The 19,327-nt window shown below is 48.1% G+C and overlaps 1 protein-coding gene across 1 annotated transcript in view; it reads right to left on the minus strand.

Moving 5' to 3' along the window:
* Positions 1-19,327, minus strand: part of LOC111557813 (complement C3-like) — a 39,902-nt gene that overhangs the window by 16,534 nt on the left and 4,041 nt on the right. The window contains exons 9-20 of the mRNA XM_045044741.1: positions 19,131-19,257; positions 17,339-17,454; positions 17,087-17,233; positions 16,500-16,709; positions 16,177-16,383; positions 15,694-15,852; positions 15,260-15,389; positions 14,912-14,983; positions 14,552-14,749; positions 5,669-5,777; positions 5,303-5,388; positions 95-237 (exon numbers count right to left, since the gene is read on the minus strand). Coding sequence (XP_044900676.1) covers positions 95-237; positions 5,303-5,388; positions 5,669-5,777; positions 14,552-14,749; positions 14,912-14,983; positions 15,260-15,389; positions 15,694-15,852; positions 16,177-16,383; positions 16,500-16,709; positions 17,087-17,233; positions 17,339-17,454; positions 19,131-19,257 — 1,704 coding nt within the window. The remainder of the gene's footprint in view (positions 1-94; positions 238-5,302; positions 5,389-5,668; positions 5,778-14,551; positions 14,750-14,911; positions 14,984-15,259; positions 15,390-15,693; positions 15,853-16,176; positions 16,384-16,499; positions 16,710-17,086; positions 17,234-17,338; positions 17,455-19,130; positions 19,258-19,327) is intronic.

Raw genomic sequence — 19,327 nt, forward strand, 5'->3', positions numbered from 1 at the left:
GAGAGTATCAGTCAGGGGAGCAGGTGCCACGGCCACCTCCCCCAACCATCCAAGCTCTCCATCACAACTCTGCCCCCACCCCCCGGGAACCCACCTTGAGCTCCCCAACATCCTGGTAATTGTAGAGCACGGCTCGGATCTCCACTTGCTCATTGCGCACGACAGAGTAGGGTAGCCGCAGGTCGATGAAGAAGTCTTGCATCACCGTGACCTCATAGGGGTCAGCCACGCAGATCCCTGCCCAGGAGTGGAGTGTCAAGGGAAGGAGGTGGACAGGCTCTCAGTGCTTACCCCTCACTGCGGGAGCTGTGTCAAGCTCAGCCTGTGTTTGTGCAAGCCCAGGGGCTAAACAATTGCACAGGTGACACATTACCAATAGTGGTGGCAGCTGGGAGTCACTGTCATGTACGGTTTCCATTTTCTTCTTGTAGTTTTACTCACAGTTAGGTGTGCAGGGGGAAGGGCTCGAGCACACCCGAAGGGTCCATACCTGGGCTCTCCAAAATGGTAGCCTGAGCTCTCTCTGGTCCCTGGGCACTTGGAATGTGGCTAGCTCAGAAAACTTTTTTTTTTTAACGTTTATTTATTTTTGAGACAGAGAGAGACAGAGCATGAATGGGGGAGGGGCAGAGAGAGAGGGAGACACAGAATCGGAAGCAGGTTCCAGGCTCTGAGCCATTAGCCCAGAGCCCAACGCGGGGCTAGAACTCACGGACCGCGAGATCGTGACCTGAGCTGAAGTTGGACGCTTAACCGACTGAGCCACCCAGGCGCCCCTGCTCAGAAAACTTTTTAACACATTTTGGAACAATTTGCATATGCCAACCTACCTTTTCAGCTGTACATTTTGCAAATCCTAAAATACAGATCAAAGTATTTCTAATGAAAGGCTAGGGGTGCTTTTCCACTGACTGGCTCAGTCAATGGTGGGTGTGATTCTTGATCTGGGGCCATGAGTTCAAGCTCACATGGGGTGTGGAGATGACTTACAAATAAAATTAAAATCTTTAAAAAAAAAAGATGAGCACCCTCCTTGAGATGCTCTGCAGACATAAAATATGTACTAGATTTCAAAGGCTTAGTACAAACAAAAGCAAAATGCATCTTTCACAATTTCGAGATATTAATAGGTTAGTCTTAAATATCAATAGATGATTATTATAACATTATCATTAGAGTGGTGGTGGGTTTTTTCAACATATTTTCCAGCATATTTTTTCAACATATTTACCACAAGTTGCAAGAATAACATTGTGGAGATATTTGGTTACAGAAAATGTATGATAAAATGGATGTCACCTCCTCTTTTTTTATGGGGCTCCCAGAAAATTTAAAATGACATGCAGCTTGCATCGTATTTCTGGTGGACAGTGCTGACCTACAGGAGTGAAGATGACTGCAAAAGCGATGGTTAATTTGTGATTCAACAGCTACTAGGCTGTATTCAAGCACTGAGTTGATGCAAGCAAAATGTGCAAAAGCATTATCATATTGAAATGTTACACTAAAAAAATAAATAAAAATAATGTTGCACCAAAGGTGTATTAAAATTTGGGGCACCTGGGTGGCTCAGTCGGTTAAGCATCTGACTCTTAATTTTCACTCGGGTCATGATTTCCGGGTGCCTGAGTTAGAGTCTGGTGTCAGGTTCTGAGCTGATGGCGTGGAGACTGCTAGGGATTCTCTTTCTCTCTCTCTGCCCACGTGCTCTTCCTCTCCCCCCCCCCCCCCAAATAAACATTTAAAAAAGACAGTTAAGGAAAAGAAATACATAAAAATTTAGTATATATATATATATATATATATATATATATATATATACCTTATTTTTCAGCAATGGAAAAAAACCTTGAGCCTTGAAAATCCTTATTTCCTAACCTATGGTCATTATTTCTCATTCTCGCAGGGGTCTGTTATAGTCATGGGAGGTAGTTACCATTTCTTATCTACCATTCATTTTTACATTTTTAAAAAAGTTTATTTATCTTTGGCCATCTCTACACCCAATGTGGGGCTCGAACTCACAATCCCAAGATCAGGAGTCACAGGCTTTTCCCACTGAGCCAGCCAGCAGCCCCTGTTTTCACATTCTTTTTTTTTTTTTTAATTTTTTTTCAACGTTTTTTATTTATTTTTGGGACAGAGAGAGACAGAGCATGAACGGGGGAGGGGCAGAGAGAGAGGGAGACACAGAATCGGAAACAGGCTCCAGGCTCTGAGCCATCAGCCCAGAGCCTGACGCGGGGCTCGAACTCACGGACCGCAAGATCGTGACCTGGCTGAAGTCGGACGCTTAACCGACTGCGCCACCCAGGCACCCCTGTTTTCACATTCTTAAAGCCAGATTTAATTTACTCTGGTGGGTGAGAAACCAGCTTTTGCACCACAAACAGGAGGCTACCTCCAGGGAAACAAAACGGTTCTGTTTTGTTAAACACTGGCCAGCTCACGTTGTGCCTGCAGAAAGCAGACCTGCTCTCTCCTTGCTAATCCAACTCAGTCAAGACCTACAGAGGAGGTGAGGACATCCTTGCACCAGACTTAGCTCTTCCCTTGAACAAGCTGGAAGGAGCGAGAGAGAACCACACACAGAGTGACCTCTGACCACCATCCGTGTTACGTTTGAGGCAGAGAAACGCCTACTCTCCGTGACCCTGGAAGGACAGCTACATGTCACCGCATGTTGGTCCAAACCCATGGAAGGCACATCACTGAAAGGGAACCCTAGCTTTTGACTGCAGTTGATGATAATGTATCAGTGCTGTCCCAGAGATTTTGGCAAAGGTACCACCTAATGCAAAAAAGGGTCAGAGACGGGAATTGGGGGGAATTGAGGAGTGAGTGGTAATTCTCAGTTGTTTCTGTAAACCTAAATTGTTTAAGAAAACCCATAAATTAGGGGCCCCTGGGTGGCTCAGTCGGTTGGGCGTCCGACTTCGGCTCAGGTCATGATCTCACAGTTTGTGGGTTTGAGCCCCATGTCGGGCTCTGTGCTGACAGCTCGGAGCCTGGAGCCTGCTTCAGGTTCTGTGTCTCCTTCTCTCTGCCCCTCGCCACCCCCGCATGCACTCTGTCTCTGTCTCAAAAACAAATAAATATTAAATAAAATTAAGAAAACCCATTAACTAAAAAAATATCAACCAGGGCACCTGAGTGGTTCAGTTGGTTACACATCTGACTCTTGTTCTCAGCTCAAGGTCATGATCTCATGGTTCATGAGTTCGAGCCCTGCATTGGGCCCTGTACAGCCGACAGTGCACAGCCTGCTCTCTCTGCCTCTATCTTCCCCTCCCTCACACATACTGCCTCTCTCTCTCTCAAAATAAATAAATAAGCTTAAAAATATAATCGTACCTGGTAAGACAACAGTATTGAGAAGATGTCACAAGGGTACAGAGAGCAGAATAGAAAAACCATAGGGCCCTTTAAGATGCTGCCCCCATCACTCCCAGGGGGGCATTGGGCAACTTCTGGGGATATTTTGGGGACATGTTACAACGGGGCTGGGGGTGCTCCTGAAGTCTTGTAGGTAGAGGCCGCGAATGCCGCTCAACATCCGATATTGCACAGAGAACCTTCCACAGAGAACCACCCAGCCCTGAACAACATCAGTGATGAGGTGCAGAGACCCTGGTGCAGGACAGGCCTTCCCCAACCTCCAGACCCAAACAACCCCCCACTCCCCGACCCGTGGGTCATGTTAAATGCAGGTTCTGATTCAGCAGGTCAGGAGTGGGGTCCAAGATTCTGAATTTCTACAACCCCCCAGGGAAAGCACCTTTGCCAGATTGCTAGTGATTCAGGGAGCAGGCTTTCAGAAGCAGGGATCTAAACTGTGCCTTTCAACTTTCTCTTTTCAAGCTGCAAGAACCTTTCTTATTTCAAGGAAACCTCACGCAGGCCCTCCATATGCGAACAGGGACAACGAGGAGACAGGAAGATGCTCTGATCTGAAACGCGGGAGGAGCCACCAACCAGAAGTGTGCTGAGCTGTTACTGGAGCTCCAGACGAAAGGAAAAGTATGTGCCCCATGAATGCATGCACCACCCTCCCTCGGTCAGGAGAAACTGCCAATTTCAGTTCCCTCAGTTAAAACAAGACCAGCAAAGACGCAGGTTTTGAACATCTTGAAGCCAGGAAAGGGAAGTGATAATAATGTGTAATGTATTATGAATGGTAACAAAACAAAATTATTAAACACGTGGGTGTGGCATGAATGAGATATTCATGCCTCCTGTCCTGAGTCTTCACATGTCCTTTTTAATGTTTCAATATTTTTTTCAACTACTTTAATGCTCAGGGAAAAAATTAACCTTTACAATGTACCTAAATCATGGGGCGCCTCATTGGCCCAGTCACTTAAGCCTCTGACTTTGGCTCAGGTCATGACATCACAGGTTTGTGGGTTCGAGCCCTGCGTTGAGCTCTGTGCTGACAGCTTAGCACCTGGAGCCTGCTTTGGATTCTGTGTCTCCCTCTCTCTGCCCCTCCCCCACTCGTGCTCTCTCTGTCTCTCAAAAATAAATAAATATATATTAAAACCCCCCACAAAATGTACCTAAATCAAGTACAGGGGGCAGGGGGCACACCTTTTCCCTCTTGCCTCAAACTCCAATATGGTTCGGAGTGGTGCTGGCTTCTATTTACAATGGAGATATTTTGTTCATCATTGATTTTTTTTTTTGGATTCACATTGATTTTTTCAAAATCATCACATGAAAATATTACTCATCTGGTCTTAAAGTTATTGCCTCTCTCTCCTCATCCTGCTCTCAGGCCCGCCTGAGATCATCACATTAGACCAGGGCTTGCCAGCTCCCTGCAGTGAGTCCCCCACCCCCTGGGATACCTTTTACCCAAGATTCACAATCCGACTGTCTGTGTTCCAATCATGCATTTCATCCTGCTTCCTCTTCTATATTTTCTTAATCACTTTACCCATTATCCTGTCAACATGTCAACATCACCCCTTAAGGGTGTTTTTTTTGTTGCAAATTATTCTAGAGCCTGTGCATGTCAACATGGGGGAGATTGTATGTCAGGGGTGGGTGGAATGGAGGTATGTGGGAACTCTTTGTATCTTCCCTTCAATTTTGCTGTGAACCTAAAACTTTTCTCAAAAGAAAATTTATTTACAAAAAGCACTATGTTCCCACAGAATAGGATCTGACACTCCTCTAGTCACCTGGGAGCAGAGTGTCAGACACCAAGAAACAGGGGATCTCTCTGGATGGGATGAGAAAATGCCCAGTGTCCCTGGGGTCTCTGCCTGCTGAGCATGGGGGCACCAACTTCACTCACCTTTCTTGTCTGACAAGCTCACGGCCAGAATCTCCCAGGTGGTGATGGAGTCTTTCAAAAATATATTTATGGTCTTTGTGGAGATTCTGGATGGAGGAGAAGTGGGGGTATTAAAAAGAGGCAGGTGTCAGGGGTACGGGGGAAGCTGGTGTGGATGGGTCCCAAGGGGCAATTTGGAGGGATGGGTGGAGGCTGGGCACATGGAGGGGGCCTGACTCTTGATTTCCTTTCTAGGCTGGGTTGTGGAGTTGCACAGTGATTCCAGAAAAGAGGTGCATAGAGTACATACAAATGAAGTGGTCCAGTCTGGGCTGCCATAGGAGCTGGCCTGGGGTTGGGTTAAGGTGGGGGGTGTCTCAGCCTTACCCATCTTTCGCAGGTTCATTGAGATCCTCCATGCGCCATAGCCAGCTCTCAGGGAACTGGCTTCGGGAAATGATGTCTTCTTCCGGGATTATATCCTCATCCAAGTCACCTGGGAGGCACGGGTGAGGAGAGGGCATTATGGGTTTAGAACACACCCATTCTCCACTGTCCCCAGAGATACTTATCTCTACACATCTCTGGATTAACTTTATAGTTAATAAACTTTATAGTTTATTTGATTTTCTTCCTTATCTTTTTTTTATGCCCCTTTCATTTTTCTCTTTGCATGGGAATCAGGCTCCTGTCACCTTTCCTTTTTCCAGGGTTCCTTCAACGAACAAATGAAAACACACCTGGTGGAAGGTCCAAACCATCACCACCATGAGCAGTGTGATAGAATAGCCAAATATGCAACAGAGTGCATGATCACACTCCACAAGCACTCTGGAAGTCCCAGGACCTGGGCAGTGTATGACCTATTCTTAATATAGTAGGACTTACAGGTGCAAGACACATAACAACCTATTAAAATATGTAAAAATCAGAAACCTAGCCAAAATGATGAAATGGAAGAATTCTCCTCAAAAGAAATTCCAGGATGAAATGACAGCCAGAGAACTTCTCAAAACAGATCTAAACAATATATCTGGACAATAATTTAGAAAAACCATCATACGACTGATAGCTGGGCTTGAAAAAAGTATAGAAGACAGCAAAGAATCTATTGCTGAAGAGATCAAAGACCTATGAAATAATCAAGAAGAATTAAGAAATGTTGTAAATGAGATGCAAAATAACCCAGCTGCAGTGACAGCAAGGATGGAAGAAGTCGAAGAGAGAATAAGTGAAATAGAAGATAAAACTATGGAAAATGATGAAACTAAAAACAGGAGGGCAAGGATATTATTAGACCATGAGGGGAGAATTAGAGACCTAAGTGATTCCTTGAAATGAAATAAATCTGTATCATAGGTGTTCCAGAAGAAGAAGAGAGAGAAAGGGTCAGAAGGTTTATTTGAACAAATTATAGCTGAGAACTTCCTTCATTTGGGGAGGAAACAGGCATCCAAGTGCAAGAGGTACAGAGAACTCCCTTCAAAATCAAGATAAACAGGCCAATACCATGACATATCGTAGTGAAAGTGGAAAAATACAAAGATAAAGAGAGAATTCTGAAAGCAGCTAGGGAAAAAATAGGTCTTAACCTACAAGGGTAGACACAGAAAGGTAGTAGCAGACCTGTCCACTGAAACTTGGCAGGCCAGAAGGGAGTGGCAGGAAATATTCAATGTGCTGAATAGGAAAAATATGCAGCCAAGAATCTTTTATCTGGCAAGGCTGTCATTAAGAATAAAAGGAGAGATAAAGGCTTTCCCAAACAAAAACTGAAGGAGTTTGTGACATCTAAGCCAGCCCTGCAGGAGAGCCTAAGTGGGACTCTGTGAGTGGAAAGCAGCAAAGACTACAAGGGACTAAGACATCACCATAAGTGCAAAACCTGTAGATAACACAATGACACTAAATCCATCTCCTTCAATAATCACTCTGAATGTAAATTGACTAAACGCCTCAATCAAAAGACATAGGGTATCAGAATGGATAAAGAAACAAGATCCATCTATATGTTGCCAACAAGAGATTCATTTTAGACCTGAGGACACCTGTAGATTGAACGTGAGGTGATGGAGAACCATCTGTCATGCTATGGGACATCAAAAGAAAGCTGGAGTAGCCATACTTGTATCAGACAAGCTATATTTTAAAACAAACACTGTAACAAGAGATGAAGTAGGCCATTATATCATAAACGAGGGGTCCATTATCAAGAAGAGCTAACCATTGTAAATATTTATGTCCCCAACATGGAACACCCAGGCTTATAAATCAATTAATCACAAACATAAATAAACATGTAGATAATACTGTTGTTCTGGAGGGGACTTTAATACTCCACTTGCAGCAATGGAAAGATCATCTAGGCAGAAAATCAATAAGGAAACAATGGCTCTGAACAACACATTGGACCAGATGGACTTAACATATATTCAGAACTTTTCATTCAAAAGCAGAATACACATTCTTCTTGAAGGCACATGGAACATTCTTGAAAATAGATTACACACTGGGTCACAAAACAGCTCTCAACAAGTACAAAAGGATTGTAATCATACCATGCACATTTTCAGATCACAACACTGTGAAACTTGAAATCAACCACAATAAAAAATTTGGAAAGCCCCCAAATGCATCGACGTTAAAGAACATCCTACTAGGGGCGCCTGGGTGGCTCGGTTGGTTGAGCGTCCGACTTCGGCTCAGGTCATGATCTCACGGTCCGTGAGTTCGAGCCCCACATCGGGCTCTGTGCTGACAGCTCAGAGCCTGGAGCCTGTTTCAGATTCTGTGTCTCCCTCTCTCTCTGCCCCTCCCCGGTTCATGCTCTGTCTCTCTCTGTCTCAAAAATAAATAAACGTTAAAAATAAAAAAAAAAAAAAGAACATCCTACTAAAACATAAAGGGGTAAACTGGGATATTAAAGAAGAAATTAAAAAATGTATGGAAGCAGATGAAAATGAAAACATGACAGTCCAAACCCTTTGGGATGCAGCAAAGGCAGTTCTAAGAGGACAACACATTGCAATTCACACCAATCTCAAGAAGCAAGAAAGGTCCCACATACATAACCTAACCTCACATCTAAAGGAACTAGAAAGGCAGCAGCAAAGAAAGCCCAAGACCAGCAGCAGGAGAGAAATAATAAAGATAAGAGCAGAAGTAAACAATATAGAATCCAAAAAAAACAAAAACAAAACAGAACAGATCAATGAATCTAAGAGTTGGTTTTGTGAAAGAATAAATAAAATTGATAACCTCTTAGCCAGGGTTCTTAAAAATAAAAGCGAGAGGACCCCAACAGATAAAATCATGAATGAAAGAGGAGAGATCACAACCAGCGCCACAGAAATACAAACAATTATTCAAGAATACAATGAAAAATGATATGCCAACAAACTGGAAAATTTTGAAGAAATGGACAAATTCCTAGACACCCACACACTACCCAAACTGAAAATGGAATAAATAGAAAATTTGAATGGACCCATAACCAGTGAAGGAATTGAATTGGTTTTGAAAAATCTACCAACAAATAGGAGTCCTGGGCCAGACAGTTTTCCAGGGTAATTCTACAAGACATTTAAAGCAAGAGTTCATACCTATTCTTCTGAGGCTGTTCCAAAAACGGAAATGGAAGGAAAGCTTCCAGACTCATTCTATGAAGCCAACATTACCTTGATTGCCAAACCAAACAAAGACCCCACTATAAAGGAGAATTACAGGGCAATATCCCTGATGAACATGGATGCAAATATTCTCAACAAACTGAGATACTAGCAAATCGAATTCAACAGTATAATAAAGGAATCCTTCACCATGATCAATTGGGATTCATTCCTGGGCTACAGTGCTGGGTCAATATTGGCAAATCAATCAATGTGATACACCACATTAATAGAAGAAAAGATAAGAACCATATGATCCTGTCAATAAATGTAGAAAAAAAGCATTTAACAAAGTACAGCATCCATTCTTAATAAAAACAATCAAGATCATTGGGGTAGAAGGAACATACCTTATCATCAAAGCCATATGAAAGGCCCACAGCTAATATCATCCTCAATGGGGAAAAACAGAGCTTTCCCCCTGAGATCATGAACATGACAGGGGTGTGCACTCTCACCACTGTTGTTAAATGTGGTGTTGGGTGTCGTAGACTCAGCAATCAGACAACAAAATGAAATAGAACTCATCCAAATTGGCAAAGAAGAAGTCAGACTTTCACTCTTCACAGATGACACGATACTCTACTTGGAAAACCCGAAAGACTCCACCAAAAATTGCTAGAACTGATCCATGAATTCAGTAAGGTTGCAGGATACAAAATAAATGTACTGAAATAGGTTACATTTCTCTACACCAATAAGGGAACAACAGAAAGAGATATCAAGGAATAAATACCATTTACAATAAAATACCTAGAAATAAACCCAACCAGATCTTTTACCTAAAAGATCTGTACGCTGAAACCTATACAAAGCTTATGAATGAAATTGAAGACACAAAGAAATGGAAAAACATTCCATGCTCAAGGATTTGAAGAACAAATATTGTTAAAAGGTTGATACTACCTAAAGCAATGTACACATTCAGTGCAATCTCAATGAAAATAGCACCAGCATTCTTCACAGAGCTAGAACAAACAATCCTAAATTTTTTATGAAACCACAAAAGACTCTGAATAGCCAAAGTAACGTTGAAAAAGAAAACCAGGGGCACCTGGGTGTCTCAGTTCAGTTAAGCTTTTGACTTCAGCTCAGGTCATGATCTCGTGGTCTGTGAGTTCGAGCCCCACATTGGTCTCTGTGCTGACACCTCAGAGCCTGGAGCCTGTTTCAGATTCTGTGTCTCCCTCTCTCTCTGACCCTCCCCCGTTCATGCTCTCTCTCTCTCTGTCTCAAAAATAAATAAACGTTAAAAAAAAAAAAAGAAAACCAATGGCAGAGGCATCACCATCCTGGATTTTAGCCTATATTACAAAGCTGTAATCATCAAGACAGTATGGTATTGACACAAAAGCAGACACATAGACCAGTGGAATAGAACAGAGAATCCAGAAATTGACGCACAAATGTATGGCCAACTAATCTTCAACAAAGCAGGAAAGAGTATCCAATGGAAAAAAGACAGTCTCTTTAGCAAATGGTGCTGGGAGAACTGGACAGCAACATGCAGAAGAATGAACCTGGACCACTTTCTTACACCATACACAAAAATAAATTGAAAATGGATGAAAGACCTAAATACGAGACAGGAAACCATAAAGATCCTACAGGAGAAAACAGGCAACAACCTCTTTGTCTTCACCCGCAGGAACTTCTTACTTAACATGTCTCTGAAGGCAAGGGAAATAAAGGAAAAATGAACTGTTTGGGACCTCATCAGGATAAAAAGTTCCTGCATAACATAAGAAACAATCGACAAAACTAAAAGGCAACTGACGGACTGGGAGAAGATATTTGTAAATGACACATCAGATAGTGGGTTAGTATCTGAAATCTATAAAGAACTTACCAAACTCAACATCCCCAAAACAAGTAATCCAGTGAAGAAATGGGCAGAAGACATAAATAGACACTTTTCCAAAGAAGACATACAGATGGCAAACAGACACATGGAAAGGTGCTCAACATCGCTCATCATCAGGGAAATACAAATCAAAACCACATTGAGATACCACCTCACATGGGTCAGAGTGGTTAACATTAACAACTTAGGAAACAACAGATGTTGTAGAGGATGTGAAGAAAGGGGAACCCTCTTGCAGTGTTGGTGGGGATGCAAACTCTGGAAAACAGTGTGGAAATTCCTCAAAAAATTAGAAATAGAATTACCCTACCTGAGCAATAGCACTACTAGGAATTTATCTAAAGGATAAAGAGTGCTGATTCATAGGGGCACTTGTACCCCAATGTTTATAGCAGCGCTTTCAACAATAGCCAAATTATGGAAAGAGCCCAAACACACACACACATACATACAATCGAATACTACTCATCAATGAAAAAGAATGAAATCTTGCCATTTGCAACAATGTGGATGGAACTGGAAGGTATTATGCTAAGCAAAATAAGTCAGTCAGAGAAAGACATATATCATATGACTTCATTCATATGTGGAATTTGAGAAACTTAACACAAGACCAAAGGGGAAAGGAAGGAAATTAAGATAGAAACAGAGAGGGAGGCAAACCATAATAGACTCTTAAATACAGAGAACAGACTGGGGATTTATGGGGGCAGGGCTAGGAGGGGGGAGGAATTGGGTGATGGGCATTGAGGAAGGTACTTTGGGGATGACAACGAGGGATTGTATGTAAGTGATGAATTATGGGAATCTATTCCTGAAGCCAAGATTACACTGTATATTAGCTAATTTGACAATAGGGAAAAAAAAGAAGTTACATAAGGCTGGGGGAGAAAACATCTGAGCATGTGTAAGCCATATCCCATTGGATACTTTTGTCTAGTTTTCCTCTTTGAGAAAGAAAGTCTGTAGGTCACTGGAGCAGAAGGCAGCAAGCCTAGATTAGAATAATTTTCACAGACTGAAGATACAGCTCTTTGCTCATGTGTGTAGGGAATCTTTTTGTCTTTTTTTGGGGGGTGGTGGTGGAGGGAGTGCTAGCCTTCCAGCTAAAATAATACAAAAATATGTGTCCCCTTTGGCAATGTCTGCCTTTAAGAGGTGACTGCATATTTCTAAGCCAAAAAGTAAAAAACTAAAAAATAAAAATATAGGTGTGCACGAAAGGTATGTGTTACCATATAAGGATCCATACCTGCTGTCATACAGGCTACATAAAAATTGATTCGGAGGAAATTTTCCCTTGGCTTCAATTTTGCCCTGATCTGATAGCAGAAAGAGGTTTAGAAATGGACTATCCAGGACTAAGGAGGAACTTTACAGTGGAGAGACCCAGCAGACAGCGCCTTAATCACGTGATCAAGACTCACAGCACCAACAATGGGACAAATCAATGTCTTTGGGCTCCCGACATGATGCACTGAGAATCCATAGTGTCTCTCCTGTGACAGTGCTGCCCCCAAATGCAAAACCTGGATGTCTTTACGAGGAAGCATGGAGCCAACCCAAACCGTGGGACAGCCCCCCAAATAGCCGGACGTGAAAGTCACTCAAGACGGCTGTGCTGCCAGGGGTTGAGCAGATCCAAGGACACTAAGGAGACCCCACCAGCAAATCCGACGTCTGTTCCTGCACAGATCCCTTTCCTGTAAAGGATCCAAGCCAAACCAGACCAGACCAGACCAGACCAAAGGGAAACCACTGGCCAGCCTGAACGGGGCTGGAGGTTTTGGTGGTGGTAACAAGTCAACATTAACGTCCTCATTCTGATGCCTGTGCTGTGGTTTTGTGGGAGAATATCTTTGCTTCTAGAAATTCCACACGGAGCTAATTAGGGGCCTCAATGGTGCGGCCTCAAATGATTCAGAGGGATAAAAGGTTTTTATGCCCATTTCTCCTTTTTCTGCTTGAGTCTAAAGATGTTTTAAAAAAATGATTATGTTTGCTTGGATCGGGCAGCCTGCCGCTTATGGCGTTTCCCCATCTTCCTTAGTTTTTAAGCAAAGGGGTTCTGTTTCGTGACTTTTCATCCTGTGATTGATAAGATAACTTCCCTCGGTTTCAAGAGCCGCTCACACTGGCCCTTGTTCTCAGAGCCCAATTTGGACGACACAGTTTCATGTCCCCCATGAAAACGATGGGATGTGCAAAAGAAGTGTTCAAAGGGCCAGTGAGAAGGGTCAGCGCAGCAAGCACCACTCTGCACACAGGGGTTAAAAAGAGCAATCTGGACAGGGCGGGCTGAGAGGGAATCTGCCAGGGGGACCCTCACGACAGGGGCCATGCTGCCCGTGGTGCGGGGGGCTCTCTGTGGGCTTGGTTTCCACTGCACCCATCCTAGCAGAAAGGCCTTTCTCTACCTAAGACACATCAAAAAGCATTTTTAAAAAGCAGACATCAGGCCTCACTGGGCTCAAAGGCTCTGAGCAAACGGCAGGTAGGATTCCCACCAGTTCTGTCAGGGCCGCCTTGTGGTGGGGACCACTCTGGTTCTGCTTTCAATGGGCTTCTTGGAAGAGAAATTTCTCTTGGCTTAACATTTATTTGGCCTGAGATGTAAAGTTTCAAGTGTGCACGTGCTTTGTCTTATCCAGAACTGAATGAATGAATGAGTGAATGAATGAATGAGTGAATTAATGAATGAGTGAGTGAATGAATAAGGGAGGGAGGGAATGAATGAATGAAAACAAATCAACGATGTTGTTAGGCATTGAGTTAGGCACCTCTTTGGAAAGCAACATAAATGAGTTTTCTTTGGTAAAGGCAGGCTAAAAACTCATCTCAGACAGAAACAACTTCCCCCCTTAGACAGTCCCTCCTTCCTCCACAGAAGGGTACACATGCCCCTCTCAGACAGGTGGACCCTCTCCCCTTAGATAGGCCCTCCCCTTCAGACAGGCTCTCCTCTCCGCTCAGACAGAGGCATCCTTCCTCCCAGACTGGCCCCTTCCCTTCTCACATAGGTCCTCCTTCCCCAGACAGGTCCTGCCCCCTCAGACCAAGCCCTCCCCCATCAGACTGGTCCTCCCTCCTCTAGCAAGCCCCCTCCCCCCCACTCTGGCTGGGTCTCCTCCCTCTGACAGGGCCTCCCCACCCAGACAGGTCCTATCCTCTCCCACCAGGCCCTCCTCCATCAGACCAGGCCTCCCCTCCTTAACAGAGCATCCCCACTCTAGCTGGGCCTCCTCCCTCAGACCACAACCTTCCCCATCAGACCAGGTCTCCCCTCTCTCACTGAGCCTCCCAACTCTGGCTGAACGTATTCCCCCCCTACTGGGCCTTCCCGCTCAGACAGGTCCTACCCCCTCAGACCAGGCCCTCCCCGCCTCTGACCAAGCCTCCCCAGTCTGGCTAGCCTCTCCCCTCACACCGGGCCCTCCCCCTTCTGATCCAGCCACTCCACTCTAGCTGGCCTCCTCCCTCAAACCAGGCCCTCCCCCCTCTCACAGAGCCTGCCCCTTAGACCAGCCCCTCCACCCTCAGAACAGGCCCTCCACCCTCTGACCAAGCCTCCCCACTCTGGTTGGCGTCTGCCCTCAAACCAGGCCCTCCCCCCTCTAACCCAGCCTCCTTACTCTGGCCAGCCTCCTAGTTTAGGCCAGCCCTTCCTCCATCAAACCAGGCCCTCCCCCTCTGACCCAGCCTCCCCACTCTGGCCAGCCCACAGGCAAGTGGACTCACTCCGGGCCAATCCCAGGTGGGCACTACGGGTGTGGTTGAGCCTCAGCTGTGTGATGTAGTTGCAACAGTCCAGGAAGGCCTTCACGCACGAGGCCTCGTGCTGGATGAACCGGGCCCTGCGCTCGCACGAGAACTTCATGGGGTTCTCCCGCATGCCATGTTCACAGCACTTCCGCAGCTGCTTTGGGTACTGACCCGCTGCGTGGACACGACACCGGTCAGAGCCTCAGCCGGGACCTCAAAGCAGGAGGAGCTCGGGCGGACCAAGGGTAGGACGTCCCCAGGGCCCGGCCCTGCCCTCCTCCCTCCTGGGCTGGATCCCGGATGGGCAGGGTTTGGGGGGAGGGTAGGGGGCCCCACCTTTGTCCATCCTCTTCTCTGTGAGCATCACCGAGCGGCGGCGCCGGGCATCTGGTTTGGGGCACTCGGGATCTGAGGGGAGGGCACACGCGAACAAGATGGGTTAAGCGTCAACTGAGGGTCCCCGATGTACTCCTCTTAGTAGCCGTGAGGGAGCCATGAGTTGTTGTTCCCATTTGACAGATGAGGAAACTGAGGCTCAGCAGGCAGTGATTCACTAGGTGGGGGCTGGGGCTGGACTTGAACCCAGGGCCCCCACCTGCTCTCAGCATCTGAGGACCTCAGAACAGTGCCCTCCACTTGCTCTCAGCATCTGGGGTGCAGGCCCCAACCCTCCCGGGCCCTCACCTGTCCTATCCGGGGTCTGCAGGTTTGTGTTGGTCTGGAAGGCCAGCCCTGCGTCCGTGAAGACGCCGGCATAGTCCTTCCCGCTGCCTGGAGTACAGCCAATGTCAGCCTTCTCCACCATGTTCCAGATCTGCGGGAGGGCAGGGGTCGCGGGCAGGCCTCCACCACCAGGCTGACATGTCCGACCGCCCCTACGTTCTGGTCCCAGGCCCCTCTCAGAGGTGTGTGCACAGCCCCCGCCAACCACCCCCAGCGCAGACTCCTCCATCTATGCTCCCACCCGCAGCCTTCACTTCCGCGCCATGTCTGTGTCCGTCCCAGCCTCCGTCCCGCCCACGCCTAACCCCACTTCCGGTTCCCTTCTGAGCGCCACCCGCGCCTCAGCCCCACGCCACCCCTTTGCTTCCGCCACACCCCAGCGGTACGGGGCGCACCTTGCTTTGAGTTAACTTATTCTTCTTGTTCAGCACGAACACGCCCTTGTCCACCGCCACGAGCCCTACTCGGGCTCCTCTGTCACCCTCAATCTTGAGGGTTATCTGCTGGCCAGGTATGTACACCCTCTCTTCCTTCCTGCCACCTTTCACCACCAGCTGTTGGGGGTGGGGCACAGAGGTGGGAGTGAGGGGTCAGCCCTGCCAGGCTGGGTCTCCATCAGCAGTCAGCCCAGGGCAGTGTCCGTGCTGTGCTGGTCAGGAAGGGGCAACGGTGGAGACAGACAGACTGAAGGCGGAAAGGCCAGCAGGGAGGGAGATAGTGAGGCTGAAACAGAGGTGTGGAGAGAAGGAGCTGGAAATGGAGAAGATGGGCCTCGGTTGGGGACCCCACCCAGAGGGCTGGAGAGAGGCAGAGACCGGGTGAGCACTGGCCAGGCGGGGGTGCCAAGATGGGTGCAGAGGAAGGCTCCGGAAGCTTACCTTGCCCACACAGGAGTCCTTGACATCCACCCACACGGAATCGGCCACCACCTCCCTCTGGCCATTGTTGTTAATGAAGGTGTAATAAGCCACCAGGCGGAAGGAAGGAATGAAGTCCTCAGTGATGGTCAGGGGCAGCACGTACATGTCCTGGCCGGGCTCCCTCGTCTGACGCTCCACCTTCAACAGCTTCCCTTTGTTCATGATCTGAGGGAGACAGGTTGGTGTAAGGAAGAATCAGCAAGGTGGAGGGGGGTGGCCCTGGACTGGGGGTGCTGCAGAAGTAAGGAGGAGGGGTCTGGGGATCCTAGGAGGGCACGGACCAGGTAGGTGAAGTAGCGGATCTTGTTCTCCTGGGTGGTGGTGGGGTCAATTCGCAGGTGGAAGTTGACATTGAGATCTTCCCCTGGCTTGAGCTCCACGCGAGGCACAGAGATGTGCAGGTAGTTATTACTCATGGTGCTGTAGGGTTGGGCGTTCATAGTCCTGTTGGTCTGTCGTGACTCTGGGATACCATCCTTCCTAGTGCTTACCTGGGTGAGGAAAGGGGGATGAATTCTGGCCCCCCAAAGATGTCCACATCCTAATCCCTGGGACCTGGGAATACGGTACCTTCCCTGGCCAGAGGGACTTTGCAAATGAGATTAAGTTAAGGGTCTGAGGATGGGGAATCTGTTTTGGTTTATCCAGGTGGGTCAAATGAAATGACAGGACCCTTAGACGGTAGCTACGCAGATGGCTGGACCCGTCTATGCAGATGAAAACGCTCTGTGAATGGCAGGATGTCCTGATACAAAAAAGGACCCCACTCCTCACGTGGCAGGATGACCGTGGCAGAGGACAGAGTTCCTCCCTGCAAATACAGTCCCCTATCTCCCAGAAGTGGGGCTGGAGGTGGGCGAGGACTCACGGTGATGGGCAGGGACCTAAAGGTTTTGTGTGTGTTGATGATCAGCTTGGCCACGCCGTCTTCCTGGGTGAAGGAGCGTGATTTGGAGTACTGGGTCACCACGGGAACGTTGCGTGCTGGGGAGCCGTCAGGGTTCGTCACAAACACCTGCGGGTGCAGTAAAGGGGCAGGTGGAGGGCGTTCAGGTCGACCCAGAGGCGTGGCTGATGCTCAGGGGAAGGGTGGGGGAGGCAGCCCCACCCTGGGTCTCACCATGAGGTCAAAGGGCATGCCTGGTTTGAAGAACTTGGACGTCTTGGTGAAGTGGATCTGGTAGGGGGAGGTCACGATGGGGATCCCGCTGCGCTCTGCCTCCACCATGTCGCTGCCTGAGGGGGCCAGCCGTGAGGGCAGGTTCCTGGGCCACCCCTCCAGGTTGGACCACACCTTGCACTGGGCGTCCCTCAGAATGGGCCTCCTCCATCAGACTGGCTGGAACCTTCATTCTGTTACTCCCCCATCAGACTGGGTCTCCTCTGTCAGACAGCTTCCCATCTTCAGACTGGGCCTCCCCTGTCAGACTGGGCCTCCTCTATCAGATTGGATCCCACTTTCATACTGGGCCTCCCCTGTCAGACTGGGCCTCGTCTACAGACTGGATCCCACCTTCATAGTGGGCCTCCCCCCTCAGACTGGGCCTCCTCTATCAAACTGGATCCCACATTCATTCTGGGGCCCCCTCCCCCCTCAGACTGGGCATCCTCTATCAGACTGGATCCCACATTCATTCTGGGACACCCTCCCCCCTCAGACTGGGGCTCCCCTGTCAGACTGGATCCCACCTTCATTCTGGCCTGCCCCTTACTGGGCCTCCTGTATCAGACTGGCTCCCACCTTCATACTGGGCCTCCCCTCTCGGACTGGGCCTCCTCTATCAGACTGGATCCCACTTTCATCTGGGACTCCCTCCACCCTGAGAATGGGCCTCCTTTGTCTAACTGGGTATCACTTTACTGTGGATATTCTCTCTTACATTTGGCCTCTCCCTTCAGACTGGGCCTCCTCTATCAGATTGGATCCCACATTCTACTGGGCCTCCCCCTTCAGGCTGGGCCTCCTGTATCAGACTGGATCTCACTTTCATTCTGGACCTCCCCCCTCAGACTGGGCCTCCCATGTCAGACTGGATCCCACCTTCATTCTGGCGTCCCCCCATGAGATTGGGCCTCCTCTATCAGACTGGATCCCACATTCATACTGGGCCTCGCCCCCTCAGACTGGGCCTCCTGTATCAGACTGGATCCCACCTTCATTCTGGGCCCCCCCTCACTGGGCCTCCTCTGTCAAACTGGATCCGACCTTAATACTGACCTCCCCCATCAGACTGGGCTTCTCTATCAGACTGGATCCCACCTTCATTCTGGCCTCCCCCCATCAGATTGGGGCTCTGCTTAGACTGGATCCCACATTCATATTGGGCCTCCCCCCTCAGACTGGGTCTCCTCTATCAGACTGGATCCCACCTTCATTCTGGGCTCCCCCTCACTGGGCCTCCTCTGTCTGACTGGATCCCACCTTCATACTGGCCTCCCTCATCAGACTGGGCTTCACTATCAGACTGGATCCCACCTTCATTCCGGCCTCCCCCCATCAGATTGGGCCTCCACTATCAGACTGGATCTCACAATCATACTGGGCCTCCCCCCTCAGACTGGGCCTCCTCTACAGACGGGATCTCACTTTCATTCTGGACCTCCCCCACTCAGAATGGGCCACCTCTATCAGACTCCATCCCACATTCATTCTGGGGCTCCCTGCCCCCTCAGATTGGCCCTCCTCTATCAGACTGGATCCCACTTTCATTCTGGGGCTCCCCCCACCCTCAGAATGGGCCTCCTTTGTCTCACTGGGTATCACTTTCCTCTGGATATCCTCTCTTACACTTGGCCTCTGCCCTCAGACTGGTCCTCCCCTGTCACACTGCATTCCACATCCATTCTGGGCCTCTACCCGCACACTGGGCCTCCCCCCTCATTTGGGTCCCTTTCCTCAGACCAGGCCTCACCTGAGTGCAGGATAACGGTGACAGACACGTACAACGACTTCCCCACCAGGGCATCTGCTCCGGAGGGTTCCACCCCGCTCAGCAGGACCTTTCGTTCCAGCCTGGCCTCCCCACTGCCATCATCTATCTGGGGAGGAAGGAAGGCTCAGAGAGGGGGAGGGGCGCAGGTGAGGGAGGGGGAAGTCCAAAGTGGAGGA

This window comes from Felis catus, chromosome A2 (assembly GCF_018350175.1).
Source record: "Felis catus isolate Fca126 chromosome A2, F.catus_Fca126_mat1.0, whole genome shotgun sequence".
In the NCBI taxonomy this organism is placed as follows: Eukaryota; Metazoa; Chordata; class Mammalia; order Carnivora; family Felidae; genus Felis; species Felis catus.